Source organism: Dama dama, chromosome 20 (genome assembly GCF_033118175.1).
Source record: "Dama dama isolate Ldn47 chromosome 20, ASM3311817v1, whole genome shotgun sequence".
NCBI classification, from domain to species: Eukaryota; Metazoa; Chordata; class Mammalia; order Artiodactyla; family Cervidae; genus Dama; species Dama dama.
Window position 1 is genome coordinate 3,226,692 of NC_083700.1, and position 18,484 is coordinate 3,245,175.

At 41.2% G+C, this 18,484-nt stretch overlaps 1 protein-coding gene across 1 annotated transcript in view; it reads left to right on the forward strand.

The window, feature by feature from the left end:
* MPZL1 (myelin protein zero like 1) overlaps positions 1–16,445 on the forward strand; it is a 77,498-nt gene extending 61,053 nt beyond the window's left edge. Inside the window, exons 5-6 of the mRNA XM_061120185.1 lie at positions 1,159–1,261; positions 13,912–16,445. Of these exons, the coding sequence (XP_060976168.1) occupies positions 1,159–1,261; positions 13,912–14,013 (205 nt within the window). The 3' untranslated portion in view covers positions 14,014–16,445. The remainder of the gene's footprint in view (positions 1–1,158; positions 1,262–13,911) is intronic.
* The last annotated feature ends 2,039 nt before the right edge of the window (positions 16,446–18,484 follow it).

The window sequence follows — 18,484 nt, forward strand, 5'->3', positions numbered from 1 at the left end:
TGTGTGTGTATTCAGCCCATCTCCCTTGTTGACAACTAACCATCTATCTCTGAGCTAACCCCACAGCTATCATAGTTTGTCCACAAAGATGTCCTGTGTCTGTATTAGAAACATGTTGAGTGTACCATCCCAATGAAATTGGGTTGTCAGGTTTTATGGTCATCTGAACATATATGTTCTTCATGTAAGATGCCTGTGTGTGTGTGTGTGTGTGTTAGTTTTTTTTTTAATACTTGAATTGTATTATTACTGAGTTAGACCCTCTTTGTGTTAGAATACGCAAACCATTTTGGTTTGGGGTGTATAGCCTCCCAGTTCAGAGAAAGCACAGTTTGCAGAATGCTTTGTATGATTTGCTCTTAGTAACGACACTTTAAGTGATTCTCTCCACACTTCTAAGATTTTTTTTAAAAGTACATCATAAAGGATTTAAGCTCTGCTGAAAACACATCCATCAAGGAATCTGTAATGAGTTACCTCTTGACATCAATTCTCCCTGGTTTATTTATGAGATAGGCCTTGCTGTTGAAAACCCCCTGTGCCCCTAAAAATGTTCAGCCCATGTGATGTGGCATTCCATAGTTTCTTATCATCCATGACTTCCTGGATTTTCTTTGGTTTGGTTGCGGAATTTGGTGGGGAAACAAACAATGGGGGACCCAAGGAATTAAAGGTATGAGATGAGCCAAGACTACAAGCCTGGATCTGTATCTGTCATTTTGGAAGCACATTCAGAAGAGGTTTGCCTTTGATGATCACAAAAACAAATTGCTATCAAGAAGGTATAGCTTGCTCCTTTAAACCTGTATGCCAAAGGAGGATTGATAGCAGGGGAAAAAGCCAAAGCAGCCAAAGGATAAACGTATATTACAGCCAGAATCCCATTCAGCAGGTGTCGTTGTAAACTGGGGCAAAGTGGTCATCTCACATTGGTTTCTGTACCTCCCCTGGAGTAACATCACTGACTTGGAAGAATTAGTGTCAGGGATAAAAATTAGTTTCAAGAAATGTGATTGTTTTGATACTCATTGTTTTGTTGAGTTTTGTTTTTATATATCTGCTACTTCATCTTGTCATCACTTGCATTTCTATATTTTATGTTTCCATTTTAATTTTTTTCTTTTTTTACATTTGTTCTCCAAATTGCCAACTTATCAGCTGCAATACATCAGAGAATGTGTCACCAGTTAAGCAGGTTTCACGGAAGTCTCCCCCTGACACAGAGGGTCTAGTAAAGAGCCCGCCTTCTGGATCTCACCAGGTAACAGCTGATTGCGGTTCTGTGCCCTGTACCATGCTCTGCAGTTTGGCGCTGTGTCGTGTTCTGGGATGCGGAAAAGAATGATCCTAAGCTGTGAGAGAGTGAAACAGAAAGAGCAAGAGAAGCAGAGAAGAATGTAGGGGTTGGTTTAGGAGGAACACAAGAAAGAATGTGGAAAAGAATCTGACTTGAGTAAAGGTTTCCACCAAACCACCACTAACAGATTGGCTCAAGCAAAATTAGGAGATGACTGTCAGATGTAAACACTTCTTCCCTAACTGCTCAAAGAATTCAAGCTAGTGAACTAGATTCTATATTGAGGTGTACCTTAAGCCATGGAATTCACAGGAGTAAGTTGATTTTGGTATTGATAATAAAACAGAAAAGTTATTTTGTATGAATTCTTTAGAAGAAATAGAAAGTAAACAGTTACTTAAATAATTAGTAGCCTTAATGAACAAGGAAAGTCTGGTTTCTACTTTTTGTAGAAAGTGCAGAGAAGAAATAGCTTTTATTTGGAACTTAGCATGGAATCTAGCATTGTGGTTAATACTGTGTTTTGTCCATGCTGATATAACTATAATTGTGGCATGGCAGAAATTGTGGCAGAGCTTAGCACTGATTCTGTTCTTCTGGGATAGAAAGTGTTAGAAGGAATGTGGCCAGTTATAACTTTGCTCTGAGGAGGAGGGATTAGGGGTGTGGTGGGGTGGATGGATTTAAGAGGAAGTAAAGAAAAGAATAACAGTGTTTTGTGGAAGAATTACCCCACAGTCTTCATCTACAGTTGTCATATGTGGTGAGGACACTGAGGCGTTGTGATGTTAAATTATTAAAAGCACAGAGAAGTTAGCGACAGAATTGGGGCTCGAACATTAGATTTCTAGGCAGTATATATTCTTTCACAGCATCAGGACCTTACCTAATCCTAGTCTGTCTGTTCATCTCTCTCATTCTTTTTATCTGTGTGTCTTTCTGTCTCTCAGTTTACGCAGGATGCCTCGGATACCTGATTCACTCATTTGGATTGTGAATGGGAATAAGGTTGTGAATAAACGCATAAATAAATAAAGTTACAGGTAGACGTTATACCTAGAGAAGCCCTGGAAACTTTTTCTTCTGCCCTTGAAATGCTGTAGAAGTTGTTCTCCTATTGAAAATAAACTGGGGGTAGGGGGAAGAAAGAATGAATTCTATACACTGGAAAATAGGTTGTTCGGTACCATGATTCCTGAGAGAAGGGAGTAAAGGGCAGCCCTGTGATCGTCCCGGCTTACTCCTCAAGGCGTTTTCCAGACTGCAGTACTGAGGGGAAATAGAAATGGCTCAGTTGTCTCACTGAGCCGAGGAGACAGAAATCGGAGTTAGGGGAGGCCAAGGTGGCTAGGATTCATGAGGCACCGTACCAGAGAAGGAGAAACAGTGCAGAGAGAAGCAGCGTCAGGATCTGGGGTGGGTCCCCTTGAGCCTTTGCTAAAGACAGATTTGTGGATGCATGGGCGAGACGTCCTGGTGGCCAGAGGAAGAACTGCCTCAAAAGCAGTAGGTTGTACAGTGCCCTGAAACTTATCCAGGTCTGGAAATAGTTGTGTTCTCAGAAGCCAGAATGGAGAGAACTCATTATGTACAGGGTATTGGTTGGAGTTCCCAGAATGGTCATATGTTAGTTGGATAAGTTGCATCCAACTCTTTGTGAAGCCAAGGACTATAGCCCTCTAGGCTCCTCTGTCCATGGGATTTCCAAGGCAAGAATACTGGAATAGGAAAAAAAAAAAAAAAAAATACTGGAGTGGGTTGTCACTTCCTTCTCCAGGGAATCTTCCCGACCCAGGGATTGAACCCATGTCTCTTGCATTGGCAGAAGATTCTTTACCACTGAGCCATGGGGGTAATGGGACTAAATCAGCACCAGATTATGGATGCTATGGACCCACCATATAAATGAAGCATTTAAAGAATAAAACTAATCTAAAAGTAATTTAGGTGCATGCCAGCACAAAATCCAGTCTTAACAACAATATAGCAAAATCCAAGAATCTAAAATATGTGTGTGTGTGTATATATATATATATATATAAGTATATGTAGGAAAAAGTGTATGTGTACATATGTGTGTGTGTGTGTGTGTGTGTGTGTGTGTGTGTGTATAGCTGGATCACTTTGCTGTACACTTGAAATTAACACAGTATTGTAAATTAACTATGCTTCAAGTTTTTAAAAAGAGAAACCAAACCAAAAATCAAAATCCAACACCTGCTATCGAAAACCTCACAATGTCCGATTGGCTGTGTGTGTGCTCCATCCCTTCAGTCATGTCTGACTCTTTGCAGCCCTACGGACTGTGGCCCATCAGGTTGCTCTGTCCCTGGGATTCTCTGGGCACGAATACTGGAGTGGGTTTAGATGCCCTCCTCCAGGGCACCTTCCCAACCCAGGGATCAGACCTGCATCTCTTATGTCTCCTGCGTTGGCAGGTGGGTTCTTTGCCACTGGCACCACCTGAGAAGCCCACCCCAATACAAAAGGTTTTGGTGTTAAAAAAAAATTAAGTTAAAAAAATTTCACAATGTCTGATGTCAGTCAAAAATTACCAAGCATACAAAGAAGGAGGAATATAAAACATATAGTCAAGAGAAAAGTGAACCAATAGAAGCAAACCCAGAAGTGACATAGATGATAGAATTCATAGACAAGGGCCTTAAAATAAATATGATAAATCTTAAAAATAAATTTAAGGTTGTAAGGGAAACCTTAACATAATATGGAGAGAAATAGAAATATAAAAAAGACCAAAATGGAAGAAACTTCTAGAAATGAAAAAAACACTGGATGGCATAAATGACAGATTAGACACTATGGAAGAAAAATTCAGTAAACTTGAAGAAGCAATTGAAACTAACCAAACAAAGCATGAAAGAAAAACTGGGAGACATGAACAAAACTACAGTAGTAAGCTAGCAAACAATATTAAGCAACTTGATTGGAGGCTGAGAAGGAAAGGGAAGTAAAAAAAAAAAAATTTAAGAAATAGTAGCCAAACACTTTCCATTCTTGTAGTGTATTTACCCACTTATTTTTCGTTTGCTGGATCTTTGTTGCTGCACATGGGCTTTCTCTGGCCGTGGCTGTTTTAAGCAAGGGCTACTCTTTGCTGTGGTGCCTGGGCTGCTTATTTGGTGGCTTCTCTTGTTGCAGAGCACAGGCTGGGCATTGTACGCTCAGTAGTTGGGCTCAGTTGCTCTGTGGCATGTGGAATCTACCCTGACCAGGGCTCGAACTCGTGTTCTCTACATTGGCAGGGGGATTTCTGTCCACTGTACCACCAGGGAAGTTTCTCTTTTTGCCATTTTCCCACTGATATTTATCTTCATATTTCTGAGCTACTTTGTTACTGAATTTAGCCCCTCCCTGCAAGCCCTTCTTCCCAGCATACACTTTCAAGTATATACACAGCCACATGCTTCTTCCCAGTATGGATATGTGGTTAGGTGTTGTCTCTCATTGTTACATATGCCTGTTTTTGTCACTGTTGTACTGCATACATTTTGTCTTTTGTACATTTTTTGTTGTTGTTGTTTATCATAGAGCTCATCTTTACTTTGGTTTATCTTTGCTTAGTTTTCTAAGTGCTTATCTATTAATGCCCTCCATCTCAAAAACTCTCCAGGCAAAAAACTCTGAGCACATTCAGACACATCAGATATTCTTTTGGTTTCATTTTATCCATGGAGACATACCTGTTGAGATATTCTGATACTGTTCTGATGCCTCCTCCTTTGTGTAGGGCCAGTTCTATTCCCCTTCTCTTAGAGTCTTTTTTTATCCCTTGTGTTCTGAAATTTTATAAAATTGTGGGATTTTTTTCATACATTATACTGGCTACTCAATGGGCTCTTTCAATCTGGAAGCTATGTCCTTCAGTTAGGATACGGTCTTCCATTATTCTTTGGAAAATTTCCTCCTCCATTTTCCTATTCTCTGTTTTGGAAATTCCTGTTAAGAATTGGATCATTTCATTAAAAAAAAAAAAAAAAAGAATTGGATCATTTCCTAGAACAGTTCTTTCTTATTTTTTCTGCTTTGCAATTTTCTTCTAGAAAATTTCTACAACTTTATCTTCCAGCTTTTATTAAATATTTAATTTCTGTTATCTTCCTCTTAATTTTCAAGAGCTATTACTTATTCTCAGATTCTAATAGCCCCTACTTGTTCTCATGAATACATTGTCTTATCTCTCTGTATAATTTTTTCTTGTTTTATGTAATTTTTTAAAAAATGTTTTCTTCTGTTATTGTTTCTTTTGAATTCCCTTTTTTCTCGTACAATTTTTGTCTTCATGTTAGAAGCTTTCCTCAAATGCCCAATGATCCTTGGCTGTCTATTCATAGTGAAGGCACTCAGTAAGTGAACTTAAAAATGAAAGTGTTAGTCGCTCAGTGGTGTCCGACTCTGCGAGACCATAGACTGTAGCCCAGCAGGCTCCTCTGTCCCTGGGATTCTCCGGGCAAGAGTACTGGAGTGGGCTGCCATTTCTTGCCTGTCCTGCTTTCAGCATCAAGACCCCACCCTGCTGTGCCTGCCGTCCTGAATCAGAGCCAGGCTCAGCTCTCCTGTGAGTAAGCTCCCAGGGTTCTGCCCAGTCCTGACTCTGTGGCATTTTCTGGAGGTTAGTGGGAAGCAGTTCACGCACTGTGTCAATCTGTACTATCATTGTTCAGTGTTTGCAGTAGGACCTCAGGTCAGTTTTGAGAGGAAAGCCTCAGTGTTCCCCACAGTTTGATTCCCAGGTGATTTTCTTTGTGCTCAGTGCAGGTCCCTGAAGGCCTCTTCTTTCTCATTGTTGCTGGTGTTCAGTCGCCCAGTCGTGTCTAACTCTTTGTGACCCCATGGACTGCAGCACGTCAGGCCTCCCTGTCCATCACCATATCCCAGAGTTTGCCCAGATTCATGTTCATTGCACTGGTGATGCCATCCAGCCATCTCATCCTCTGATGCCCTCTTCTCCTTCTGCCCTCAATCTTGCCCAGCATCAGGGTCTTTTCCAATGAGTCATCTATGTGCATCAGATGACCAAACTACTGGAGCTTCAGCTTTAGCATTAGTCCTTCCAGTGAATATTTAGGGTTGATCTCCCTTAAGATTGACTGGTTTGATCTCCTTGCTGTCCAGGAGTCTTCTCCAGCACCACAGTTTGAAGGCATCAATTCTTTGGTGCTCTGCCTCTTTTATGGTCCACCTCTCACAACCACACATGACCACTGGGAAGACCATAGCCTTGACTATACAGACCTTTGGCAACAGAGTAATGTCTCTGCTTTTCAACACACTGTCTAGGTTTGTCATCGCTTTCCTGCCAAAAAGCAATCATTTTCTGAATTCATGGCTGCAGTCAGCATCTGCAGTGATTTTGGAGCCCGAGAAGAGGAAATCTGTCACTACTTCCACTTTTTCCCCTTCTGTTTGCCATGCAGTAATGGGGCCGGATGCAATGATCTTAGTGTTTTTAATATTTAGTCTTCAGCCGACTCTTTCACTCTTCTCCTTCACCCTCATCAAGAGGCTCTCTAGTTCCTCTTCCCTTTCTGCCATTAGGGTGGTATTATCCGCATATCTGAGATTGTTGGTGTTTCTCCCGCCTATCTTGATTCCGGCTTGTAACTCACCCAGCCCGGCACTTCTCATGATGTGCTCCGTGTTTAGGTTAAACAGACAGGGTGATGGCAGACAGCCCTGTCGACTCCTTTCTCGATCTTGAACCAATCAGTTGTTTCATTCAGGGTTCTAACTGTTGCTTCTTGACCTGCATGCAGGTTTCTCAGGAGACGTGTAAGATGGTCTGGGACTCCCATCTCTCTGAGAGCTTTCCACAGTTTGTCATGATCCACACAGTCAAAGGCTTTAGCGTAGTTGATGAAACAGAGATAGTTGTTTTCTGAAATTCCCTTGCTTTCTCTATAATCCAGTGAATGTTGGCAATTTGATCTCTAGTTTCTCTTCCTTTTCTAAACCCAGCCTGGACATCTGGAAGTTCTTGGTTCGCATAATGCTGAACATGTTGCAAATCAGGGTTTCTGTTCAGTGACATTACCTGGAGTACCCTTTGTCTTACTTGGTCATTTTTAATCAAGTCATAATATATCTTTTATTTTACAGTTGTACAACTTGTTAAAGATATTTTCTGCCTTAACCTGATTCTGGCACTTATAAAGCCTTTGCCAGTCAACATGAGACTTGGAACTGTGATTTCCTTGCAGATTTATCTTCCAATTTTTGTTGTTTTTAGGTTCTCATTCAGTGGTCACCTTAAAACAAGGGCTGCTATCCTGGGGTTAAAACATTTGCTTCAAATACTCCACAAAATTCCTAAGCACCAGAGGTGACACTGGTGTGTGGTCTTACTCACCAGTACATGGCACCCTCAGTATGTGTGACAGAAATACCTCTCTGTCTGAGCACCAGAGGGTTTTATGGAAGTTGTTCTCACCAGAATCCTTTTAATATTCTATCTTCCAATTGTTCAGACTGAAGCAGAAAAGGTTTCTGTTTGGAGAAAACTGGCTTGACTTAATATTTTCATCTCATTAGGGAATTGATGAGATTAAATACTTTTTATAAATTGAGCATAACCAAAGGTAGCAGTTGTTTTGACAACCTGATCTTTCCATTGTATGTATCACTTCCACACACATCTAAGTGCTCAGCATATATGCAGTGTTAGCTGAACATGAGAAACACAGGGATGATTATCATCCAGTCCCTGCCCTACAGAACCTCAGAGGCTCCTGGGTTGTTGAGATCATCTTCAAGCTTTTCCATGATATGGAGAATTTATTTATGTGTACATCCTAACAAACAACCTTGAGAAAATCTTCATATTTATTAGATAGACATCTTAGTGTTTTAAGGGTTAGTTACGTGTTACAAACTAGTATTGACTCTTGGGTCCAGCTAATGGTGTAAACTTGCAGGGAATTATTTAACTTCAGCATTTGTTCCCTTAATCTTTGAAATAATGGGTCAGGGCAAGTTGATGTCTAAACACTTCCTCATTAAGTAATGGGTTAGGGCAAGTTGACGTCTAAAGACCTTCTCATTTTTCCTTTGCTAATTATAAAGGTTCATGGTACACTGTGGACTTCCGTGGTGGCTCAGACAGTAGAGAATCCACCTGCAACACAGGAGACTGGGGTTCAATCGCTGGGTCGGGAAGATCCCCTGAGAAGGGAAAGGCTGCCCACTCCGGTATTCTTGCCTGGAGAATTACATAGACAGAGGAGCCTGGGAGGCTTCAGTCCATGGGGTTGCAAAGAGTCTGACACGACTGAGCGACTTACACACACACACATACAAGCAACATGGTGCACTGTGCCTTACAAGGACAGGTTTAGGCAGTCACTGCCCACGCACTGCAGTCAGATGTGGGAAATGGACACACGGCAGGAATGTTTGCAAACTATCCCTTAGTACTTTCTTCTAGTGGTTCTATCAAGACATGTTCCTTGATCCATTTTCTACCTGCAGGCATCATCTGAGAGTCTAATAGCATTAGTCATTACTATTTGAGTGAATAAATAATTCCATGTTATTTTATCAAAAGAGAAACAATAGTAGTGCTCTAGGAAGGAAATTTACAAAAGATGAAAACATAATAGCCAGGCAGGGCATTAATTGTGCTATATTACTCATCTGTCTTTGGCCACTGTTTTTTGTTATAATTAGAAGATTATTAACAGAAGACCTGACTAAAAATACCTTTAACAGTAAGAGATTTGTTAACTCACAAGAGACCCCAAAGCAGGGTACCTCTGTGTTCATTAGTTTAGTGGTCCAGTAGTGTCCTTAAGACTCAAGTTCTTTCCATCTTATTCTTTCATCCTCTGGGCATATTGTCTTTGTTCTCAGGCTCCTTCCCTCAACCTCAGAATGACTGCCATGCTTTGAGGCAGCTCACAAAAAAAGGCACCTATAGGAAGAGCTGAATCTCCTCCCAGGTGGTTTTTATTATGGAGGAAAATTACCAGAAGCCCCCCAGAAAACTTCTCCTAGTTCCCTTGGCCAGAGCGGGTCACATGCTGATGCCTCTTGCCAGTCTTCTGCAAGGGGGCAGCAGTTATAACTGACTTTACCCCTGGGGGCAGGAGAGGTGAAAGTGAAAGTCGCTCAATCCTGTCTGACTCTTTGCGACTATACAGTCCATGGAATTCTCCAGGCAAGAGTACTGGAGTGGGTAGCCGTTCCCTTCTCCAGAGGATCTTCCCAACCCAGGCATTGAACCCAGAGATTGAACCTGGGGCTCCCGCATTGCAGGCAGATTCTTTACCAGCTGAGGCACGAGGGAAGCCCCAGGGGCAGGAGAGGGTGGAGTCAAATTACCTGAGTGAAGGGAGTGAACACCAGAGCCAAATTAGGGCTGTTGGCCTTCCCTGGTGGTCCCGTGGTTAAGAGACCGCTTTCTGATACAGGGGACGCAAGTTCAGTCCCTGGTCTGAGAAGATCCCACATACCACAGAGTCACTAGCCCTTGTGCCACGACTGAGCCTGCACTCTGGGGCCCACCAGCCGTGCCCACTGGGACCCGCGCCCCTGGAGAAGCCCCCACAGAGAGAATCCCCCTCACCTCAGGTATCAAACAGCCCCTGCTCACTGCAGCTGGAAGAAGCCTGCTCCTAGCAATGAAGACTCAGCACAGCCAAAAATACAGTTGGTTTCCAAATTAATTCAAACAAATAAAAGGCAGAGGGGACTCCTCCCGCAAAGTAGGCAGTTGGGTTGGGAAGGGTGTCAGGTAGGCACTACTTAAGAGATTGGAGTATCGTTCTTTGTAAAGCTTAGTTTTGAATGACATTGATTTCAAATGATCTTTGTGTGTACATCTTTGTAACAGTTGGTTTTCTAGATCCTTTTCTGGAAACAATTAATGCTTTGTATACAAAAGGCAAATGGGAATTCCCTAGCAGTCCAGTGGTTAGGATCTTAAGCGTCTACTGCAGAGGTCACAGGTTTGATCCCTGGTTGGGGAACTAAGAGCCCACATATCACATGGCCCAACCAAAAAAAAGGGGGGGGGGCGGTGGGCAAGTATTTTTGGAGGACAGTGAGTGGAACAGTTATGTTTTTGTCAACTTTAGTCCATAGATATGTAATGTCTCCAGAAGTACAACACATGTATTGTCTCACTTAGTTCTCACACTGGTCCCATGAGGTAAGTTCCTTCACTATCCCTATTTCACTTGTGAGGGAACCAAGGCTGAGCTAGGTTTAGTCACTTGCTCAAGGTCAGTAGCTATGGCCAGAACTGGTATTAGACCCAGTTCTGTGTGGCTCTCAAGACATATACTTATTCTGTCATGCCTATATCCAGTTCTTTTCAACTTTGTTTTGATAGCTAGTTTCATTTATCTCAAAGAATGTCACAACACACACTGTTTCACATCTGTATTTGGTGATATGAAATAAATACTGAAAATGTGTTTTGTGAACAGTCAGTGAGCATGTGGTTAAAGCAAATCTTGATATCTGTGTTAGGGTGTCAAGGTTGATTCCTCTAATGCCTGAAGGACCAGATTCAGATTCTCAAGGGCTGCAGAGGCTATGGAGAGTGTAATTCAGGACATAATAACTTCTAAGAAATTAATATGTGTTTAGAGATAGGTCTCCTTGCTCTTCCATAACCCTTTCTTCCCGGAGGTTCTCCCTACTCTGTCACCAGTGTGTTTTTTTTTTAAATAAATTTCATGCAGGTAGTGCTCGCTTCGGCAGCACATATACTAAAATGAATTTCATGCAAGTAGTGTCCAGGGATAATTTCATTTCTAACTGGAACTAAATAAAATAAAAAAAATGTTTTTGAAACATTTTTAATAGTAAGGATTATTAGTATAATAATAATAAATAGTTGAGCAAAATATATATGTATGGAGTGATTTTTCACTTGGTTGTTGTAATTCTTTCTGGCAGCACCAAAAAAAAAAAAAAAGGTAGAGGATGAGAAAGGGTGAGTGTCAGGATGTATAGTAGAGTAAAAACAGCTAGGTTAGCATAGGTGTTATTGTTGATATTATTTTAACTCTCAAACACCCCAAAGTGAATGTTTTAGCGATATAGCAGGTACATTTCCAAGTTCTTGGTTCACTGGCCCCTCCTGAAGTCCTCAATGGTCTTGGCCAAAGAAGACCGTTGACTTCTTGTCAAAGTCCTGAGTCGTGTTCCACAGAGACTCAGGGTACCATCAGCTTCCAAATCTCCCTCAGACCAGACTTTAGAGAGCTATTCAAAATTGAGCTACATTCATCGGCAGATCCCCAATCCCAGTTCTGGTGAGAATTCCTCTAGATTCATTATTTCATCCTTCATCCAACACCTGCAGTCTGCCGGGGACTGTTCTAGGCATTTAACAAAGCCTCTGGCCTGAAGGGGGAAAGAATGAGGACATCAGGAAGCAATTTGAAGAAACTAAACCAGTCAGTGGTAAGGGGTTCCTCTTATCCTTCAGTGTTTTCCCAGTTCCTTTCCACAAACTGTCATGTTCTCGTGCCATGAAAGACTATACTGTCTCACATGAAAGACCTTCCTAGTTTCTTAATATTTACTGACTGATTCAGAGATTATCCTGTTATTTTCCTTTGTTGCTTTCTCTGTTTTCTCTCTTTCCCACTCACACAGTGGACTGGTTACCTTTTGCCATCTAATAAACCGCCTTAAATAATGACTTGAACAACACTTGTTCGTTTGTTTGAACTTTTTATTTTTTAGAATCACATTTAACTTGCAGCTTTCTGAGATGAGTATAGAGGGTTTCACTTTGATTCAGTGTTAACAGCATGATCTGTTGCATTACCCATGACAGCCATGAAAGTATCACACACTGACCAAAAACAAAGTGACTTTGCTTGATTTACTTGATTGGTAATGTTGGTGTACTTTTAAGTCTATTTGTATAGCAGTATGTTCATGGTAAAAATGATTAATGTATTTTGAATGCTGTCAGACATTGCTTAAGTTTTGCTTGTAGATATCATCTAATTCTTACAACAGTCTTAAGAAATATAATACTACTTCTAGTGCCATGTTAGAGATGAAGACAGTAATGCTTGGGGAGTTAAAAATATGCCTGGCCTGAGGCCACAAGGCTCCTGCTCACCAGTGCTACTACCATGCTCAAGAAGTTCAGAAGGCAGATCTGCCAGAGTTCAAATGGGTCTAGCCCTTGGGTGTTATTTTGTAACTCTTCTTTTAGGTACACCATTGCACAGCTCAGTTTATCCCTTCTCTAGAAGGGAGTGAGGATGTTTATTTTATTTTATTCAGTTTTTTCTTAAAAAGTAGACTTTATTTCTTAGAGCAGTGTTAAGTCTACAGAAAAATCTAGCAGAAAGTAAAGCGGTCCTATGTACTCCTTCCTCTCCAAAGTTTCCCTGATTATGAACAACTTGGATTGTTGTGGTACATTTGTTAACAGTTGATGAATTAGTATAGAAAACTTTATAATTAACTAAAGTCCATGGTTTATATTAAGGTTCACTCTTTGTGTTGTACATTTCTGTGCATTTCGCCAAATGCATATGTCGTGTATCTACCATTCTAGATTCATATAGAAGTTTCAAGAGTGTTTATTTTAAACAACATGCTTTTGGCTACTGATCTTATGACTTCAAAATTGAAAACTTAAGCGCAGTAGTAGACTATTCAAGGAGAAATTCCCTGGATTGGGACAATTGCCTTTGGGTTACATTAAACTTCTTTTTACCCCTAAAGAAGGCTATTTTGTGGTAGTTGTTGTTGTTTACAGTTTTAGAACCTCTGTGTTGGAAGGGACTCTAAGGGTTGTGAAATAAAGCCAACTGTCTGATACCTGAACCTTTGGTCCTCCCAAGAGTCAGGACTCGCTCTGCCCCAGGCAATCTTGCTGTCCTGGGGGGACCCTGCCAGCCCTCTTCCTTACTGCTGAGGGTGAGAGGAAGACCTCTTCTAGACCATCTAGGGCGTTTTCTTGTTAAGTCTGTAGATGTGGCTTTGGGGTTATTTTAAATTTTTAAGCAGTAAAAATGCTTACCTGATGTTAGATATCAAAGAAGCAATGTTTTTATTGGTTATAGTTAGACTAAAAGAGTCACACTATAAGTAGGTATGTGGAAGAATCTAGGAAGTTTTTTTTAAGTATGTATTTGTATAAAATGAGCAGTTCAAATTGATTGTATTTTCGAGTGGCACTGCATACGTTGACTTCTTGTATCATCCTTAAAGTCATGATTTCAGTGGGTCTTGGGTTGGCAGAAGTGCCCATATTTGTCCTTGAGACTCTGATCCCAGTTACAAGAGTTGAGGAATTCTGTGACAGGTATTTAAGGGTAACTCTTAAGAGGGAATATTATATTGTTATAGATGTCTTAAAACAAATACAAAAGTAGACAGAATAGTGTAACAAATCTCTGTGTACCATCTTGAACAGTTACCGAGTATACACAGTCTTATTTTAAAGTCAGTCCCGGACATTCTGTTCCTAAGAAGGAACATATGTTCCTGAAGACATTCAAAAGGGAGGACTCGTTGCTCTGAAACCCTAACAGTATCACTTTAATCATGGCTTCTGCCCCTGCACCTCACAAGGCCACTGGTTTTCCCACACCTCTAATTCTGCTTCTCTTCTCCAGGGCCCAGTCATATATGCGCAACTAGACCACTCTGGCGGACATCACAGTGACAGGATTAACAAGTCAGAGTCTGTGGTGTACGCAGACATTCGGAAAAACTGAGAAGACCGTGATCACATCCTAAGCAATAAACAAATCCAAACTGGACTCTTGTGCAGAAAATGTAGCCCATAACTGTGTGTGGCCTTGGAAACCGGAACACGGAGAAGCACATGTTTAGCCATAGAGGGAGAAAAAGATGTGTATAAAGGATGTGTATAAATGTTCTATTTAATCTTCCTGATGCAAGGAGCCAGTGTTGCATGATGAAGAGACAGTATGAGTCTATGTATATATAAATTGTCTTGCTGTTTTTGTACTTCCCTTCAGGGTCATTTACAGTTGAGAAAATTCAGACACATTCCTATCACCATCATTTAGATGTGGTTTGCCTTAATGGGGAAAATAGCAGATCTTTTAGTATTCTAATAGACATGGCCTTTTAATACAAGGGCTTAACCCACTTTTGTGTGTATTGTAGTTGCAGAGTGGAGATGCTATGATGGAAGCATGTTCAGGATGACCTTTAGCCCAGAAAATATCGCCTATTTGGCAGTTGTTTTTAGAAAGCATCCATTTGCTATGCCACTTGTGATTTTTGTTGCTATTTTCCTCTCTGAAATACAGGGCAGTTTTCTGCTTTCAGTGTTGTGTAGACTATAAAAGTACACTCTGTAGCATATCATCTCAATTTGTGGATTCATCATAGCAAGATTAGCAGGGGATCAATGCCAGAAGTCATTTCTTTCCAGGTACTTCTAGATCCATACCATAATCAATACATAATTGAAATAGAGAATTAGGAGTGGCTTGAGGAGAACTGTACTGTTGGGAGAGCAAAAGGTATGGTATGTTCTTTGCTGAAGTCCTTTGTGCTTGTAACAAGTCCCCATGTAGCTGAAGGAGCAGAATTTCATTTCCTTCTAAGTAGGCAGGAATGGAATAATTAGATTGCCAGTCTCTAGGATGGCAGAGCTCTCTCTAGAGAATCTTTATAGAGCTTCAGTCACGCTTCCAGCAGCCTGGCTCCTATAATAATAGCTTCAAGGCAGTTAGATTTATAAAGAATTTTTTCCATTTAAAATTGAAAGCTCACAGTTCCAGGAGGAATACTGTCCCAGAACACACTGGGGTAAGTGGGTGTGACCGGTAATGTTAGTTTTCATCTCATTTAGCTTGAGGTTGCCTAAGAGCTGCTTCCCTTTTTCTTCCTGTCTTGTTCTCTTTGAGCGACTGAACTGAACTGAACTGTTCTCTTTCTGAGAGACTTTGAAGGCCAAGTTCTAAGGAAATAAAGAATAATTTAGATTTAAAGATGTCTAGGAGGTGGTTACACAGAGAAAAAGTGTATGATATATTACAATCTTGTATTTTCCGAGAGACTATCTGTTGTTAATTCCATGGTGCTCCAACTTGCATTCTGTTGATACATACGTCAGCAGGACTGAGTTTTGCCATCCCACACACCTGCCGGCTCTGAACCTGGTTTGTCTGTGTGTGTTGCACGTGGGAGGAAAACCTTTTGGCTGGGCTGCATGTCCCCCTCTTGTGCCCACAGGCCCCATGCAGAAGAGGAGTGATGAACACTCGCCCTGAGCAGTTCTGCAAAGTGTACCCTGGGGCTTCTCTGCCTCCACAGTGAAAACTCCAGAACCTTTAGGAGACCTTTTTGTGTAGTGGGGAGCAGGGGCAGCGGGGGAGGGATGCGGGCATTCAGATGTCAGCATTCTTCAGGCTGCCAGGATGAGGACACTTTGGTGAGCACCCCCCCACTGTGAGAATTGTACAGCCACCCAAGATTTCAAGGAAGAAGAAAATGCGTTGTGGAGAGACCAAGTGTATGCATTGATGTGTGTAATTTTCTTAGTCACTTTTTTTTTTTACAGAGAAAAGGGGATTCTCCTTTTCCTCCTTTCTCAGCAGGTCCAATGAATCTACTATGTATAGAACATTCCTAACACCTCCTGAGAGCAAGAGCCCTGTTTTTCTGCGTGTTTGTGAAGCTCCCACCCAGAGCAGCAGCTGCTAACACAGCTATGGGCCTCCTCTCCCCACCTCCACCAGCAAGGGTCCCGGCCTCCTGCTCTGGGTCTGTGACTGACCGGTCTGCGGGGAGCTGCTCACACTGGGCTGGAGCACTTCAGCGTTGGGGCTTTTTCTGAAACTCCTCATACCACCTCCTATGAATCTTTTGGCCCTTTCTCCTGTGTCCCAACATCCTCATTCCTGGACACAGACAACAATAGTGGGGCTGCGTCCAGATGGCAGGACTGTCCTTTTCATGTCTGATTCTTGGCAGAATGAGGCCTCTCAAGACTGCACGTGGTTCTTGTAAGGGGGTACCTACAAGGGATTACTTGACATTTACATTTCAAGCTCTCTGTAGTTTTTCAGTGGAACTGTATTCAGCCAGGTAAAAAACCCCTCCTGTTCATTAATTTCTCTTTTTCAATTGTTGTACTTTTGTGAATATTTTAATACATCTTTTTCAATTACTGGATTGTGTTGTGTGCTCAGTTTAGATCAAGTGAAGAAGAGATCAAAGCCCTTTCCTTAATTTAATCTCTCTCCAGCTACACAGGCTTCTCCTTCAGAAATAGCACCCATATGCCTATCTCAGGCCCTTTGCACCTTCAGCCTAGCATACACGTTCTGCACATTTGTGTGGTTTGCTCCTTCACTTCCTTTAAGTGTCTGCTCACATATCACCTTCTCAGAGAGACCTTCTGTGATATGTAAAAAAACAACGTCACCCACCCCTGGCTCTCTCTAAGCCCCTTAACCCTGCTGTTTTTCTCTCTGTCAAACCACACACGTGCTGATCTGTTTTCCCTACCAGAACATAAGCACTGCGAGCCCAGAATTGAGCCCAGAATTTTGTTCACGGTTCCATCTTTAGTGTGTAGCACATTATCTGGCAATTAGCAGTTGCTCAATAAATGTTGATGGGTGATGGATAGATGGATTTATCTATTCGACAAATGTATATCCTGTCATATGCCAGGCACTGTGCTAAGCATGAGGAACACACAGCTTCTCAAGGATCTTGCCACAGCAGAGGTGGGAGAAGGTGACATGGTGGTAATAATAGCTATTACACAGTAATACTTTCTGTATGCCAAGAATTTCTTGCTCTGTTTAGCACTATGAGTCAGTGCTAGTTGCAATCTCAAACTCACTTTTAGAAAGATAAAGTCAGTATTTTACAGCAGTATTTTTTTGGATACATCTCCAAGAATAATACAATCAAAAGCAAAAATAAACTAATTGGACCTAACCAAACTTATGAGCTTTTGCACAACAAAGGTTACTATAAACAAAACAAAAAGACAACCTATGGAATAGGAGGAAACATTTGCAAAGATGCGACTGACAGGGCTTAATTTCTAATATATATATAAACATCTCACATAGATAAATATATTAAAAAAAAAAACTAATCCAAAAATGGGCACAACTTAAGTAGACATTTCTCCGAATAAGACATACTGATAGCCAACAAGCACATGAAAAGATGCTCAACATTGTTAACTATTAGAGAAATGAAAATCAAAACTGCAATGAGGTATCACCTCACACCAGTCAGAATGGCCATCATCAAAAAGTCTACAAATAATAAATGCTGGAGCAGGCATGGAGAAAAGGGAACCCTTCTACACTGTTGATGGGAACATATATTGGTGTAGCCACTATGGTGAACCGTATGGGGGTTCCTTAAAAATCTAAAATCATATCCATGATCCAGCAACTCTGCTCCTGGCCATATATCTGCAAAAGGTGAAAACTAATTAAAAATGGTACATGCACCCTAATGTTCATTGCAGTGTTAGTCCCAAGAGCCAGTTCAAGGGAAGTGGCCTAAATATCTACTGACAGATGAATGGATGAAGATGTGGTACAAATATACAATGGAATACTAGCCAGCCATAAAAATGAATGATAAAATGCCATTTGCAGTAACATGGATGGACATAGAGATTATCATTACTAAGTGAAGTAAGTCAGGTAAAACTATAATACCACTTATATATGGAATCTTAAAAAATGATACAAATGAACTTATTTATAAAGCAGAAGTAGACATAGAAAGCAAACTTATGGTTCCCAAAGAAAGGTGGGACGAAGGGTAAATTAGTTTTGAATAACAGTACTTCTCTGGTGGTCCAGTAGTTAAGACTTAGAGCTTCAACTCCCGGGTTGGGAGTTTCACCCCTGGTCAGGGAACTAAGATCCTACAGGCTGTGCAGCAAGGCCACACATGAAATAAGGAAGACAAATGCAATCCCTATCAAATCACCCATGACATTTTTCACAGAACTAGAGCAAAGAATACTAAACTTTTTATGGGGCCATGAAAGACCCAGAATTGCCAAAGCAATCCTGAGGAAAAAGAACAAAGCAGCAGGAGTCGTAACCCTCCCAGATTTCAGACACTACTACAAAGCTACAGTAATCAAAACAGCATGGTTTTGGCACAAAAATAGACATATGAATAAATGGAACAGAATATGGATCCCAGAAATAAATCCACACA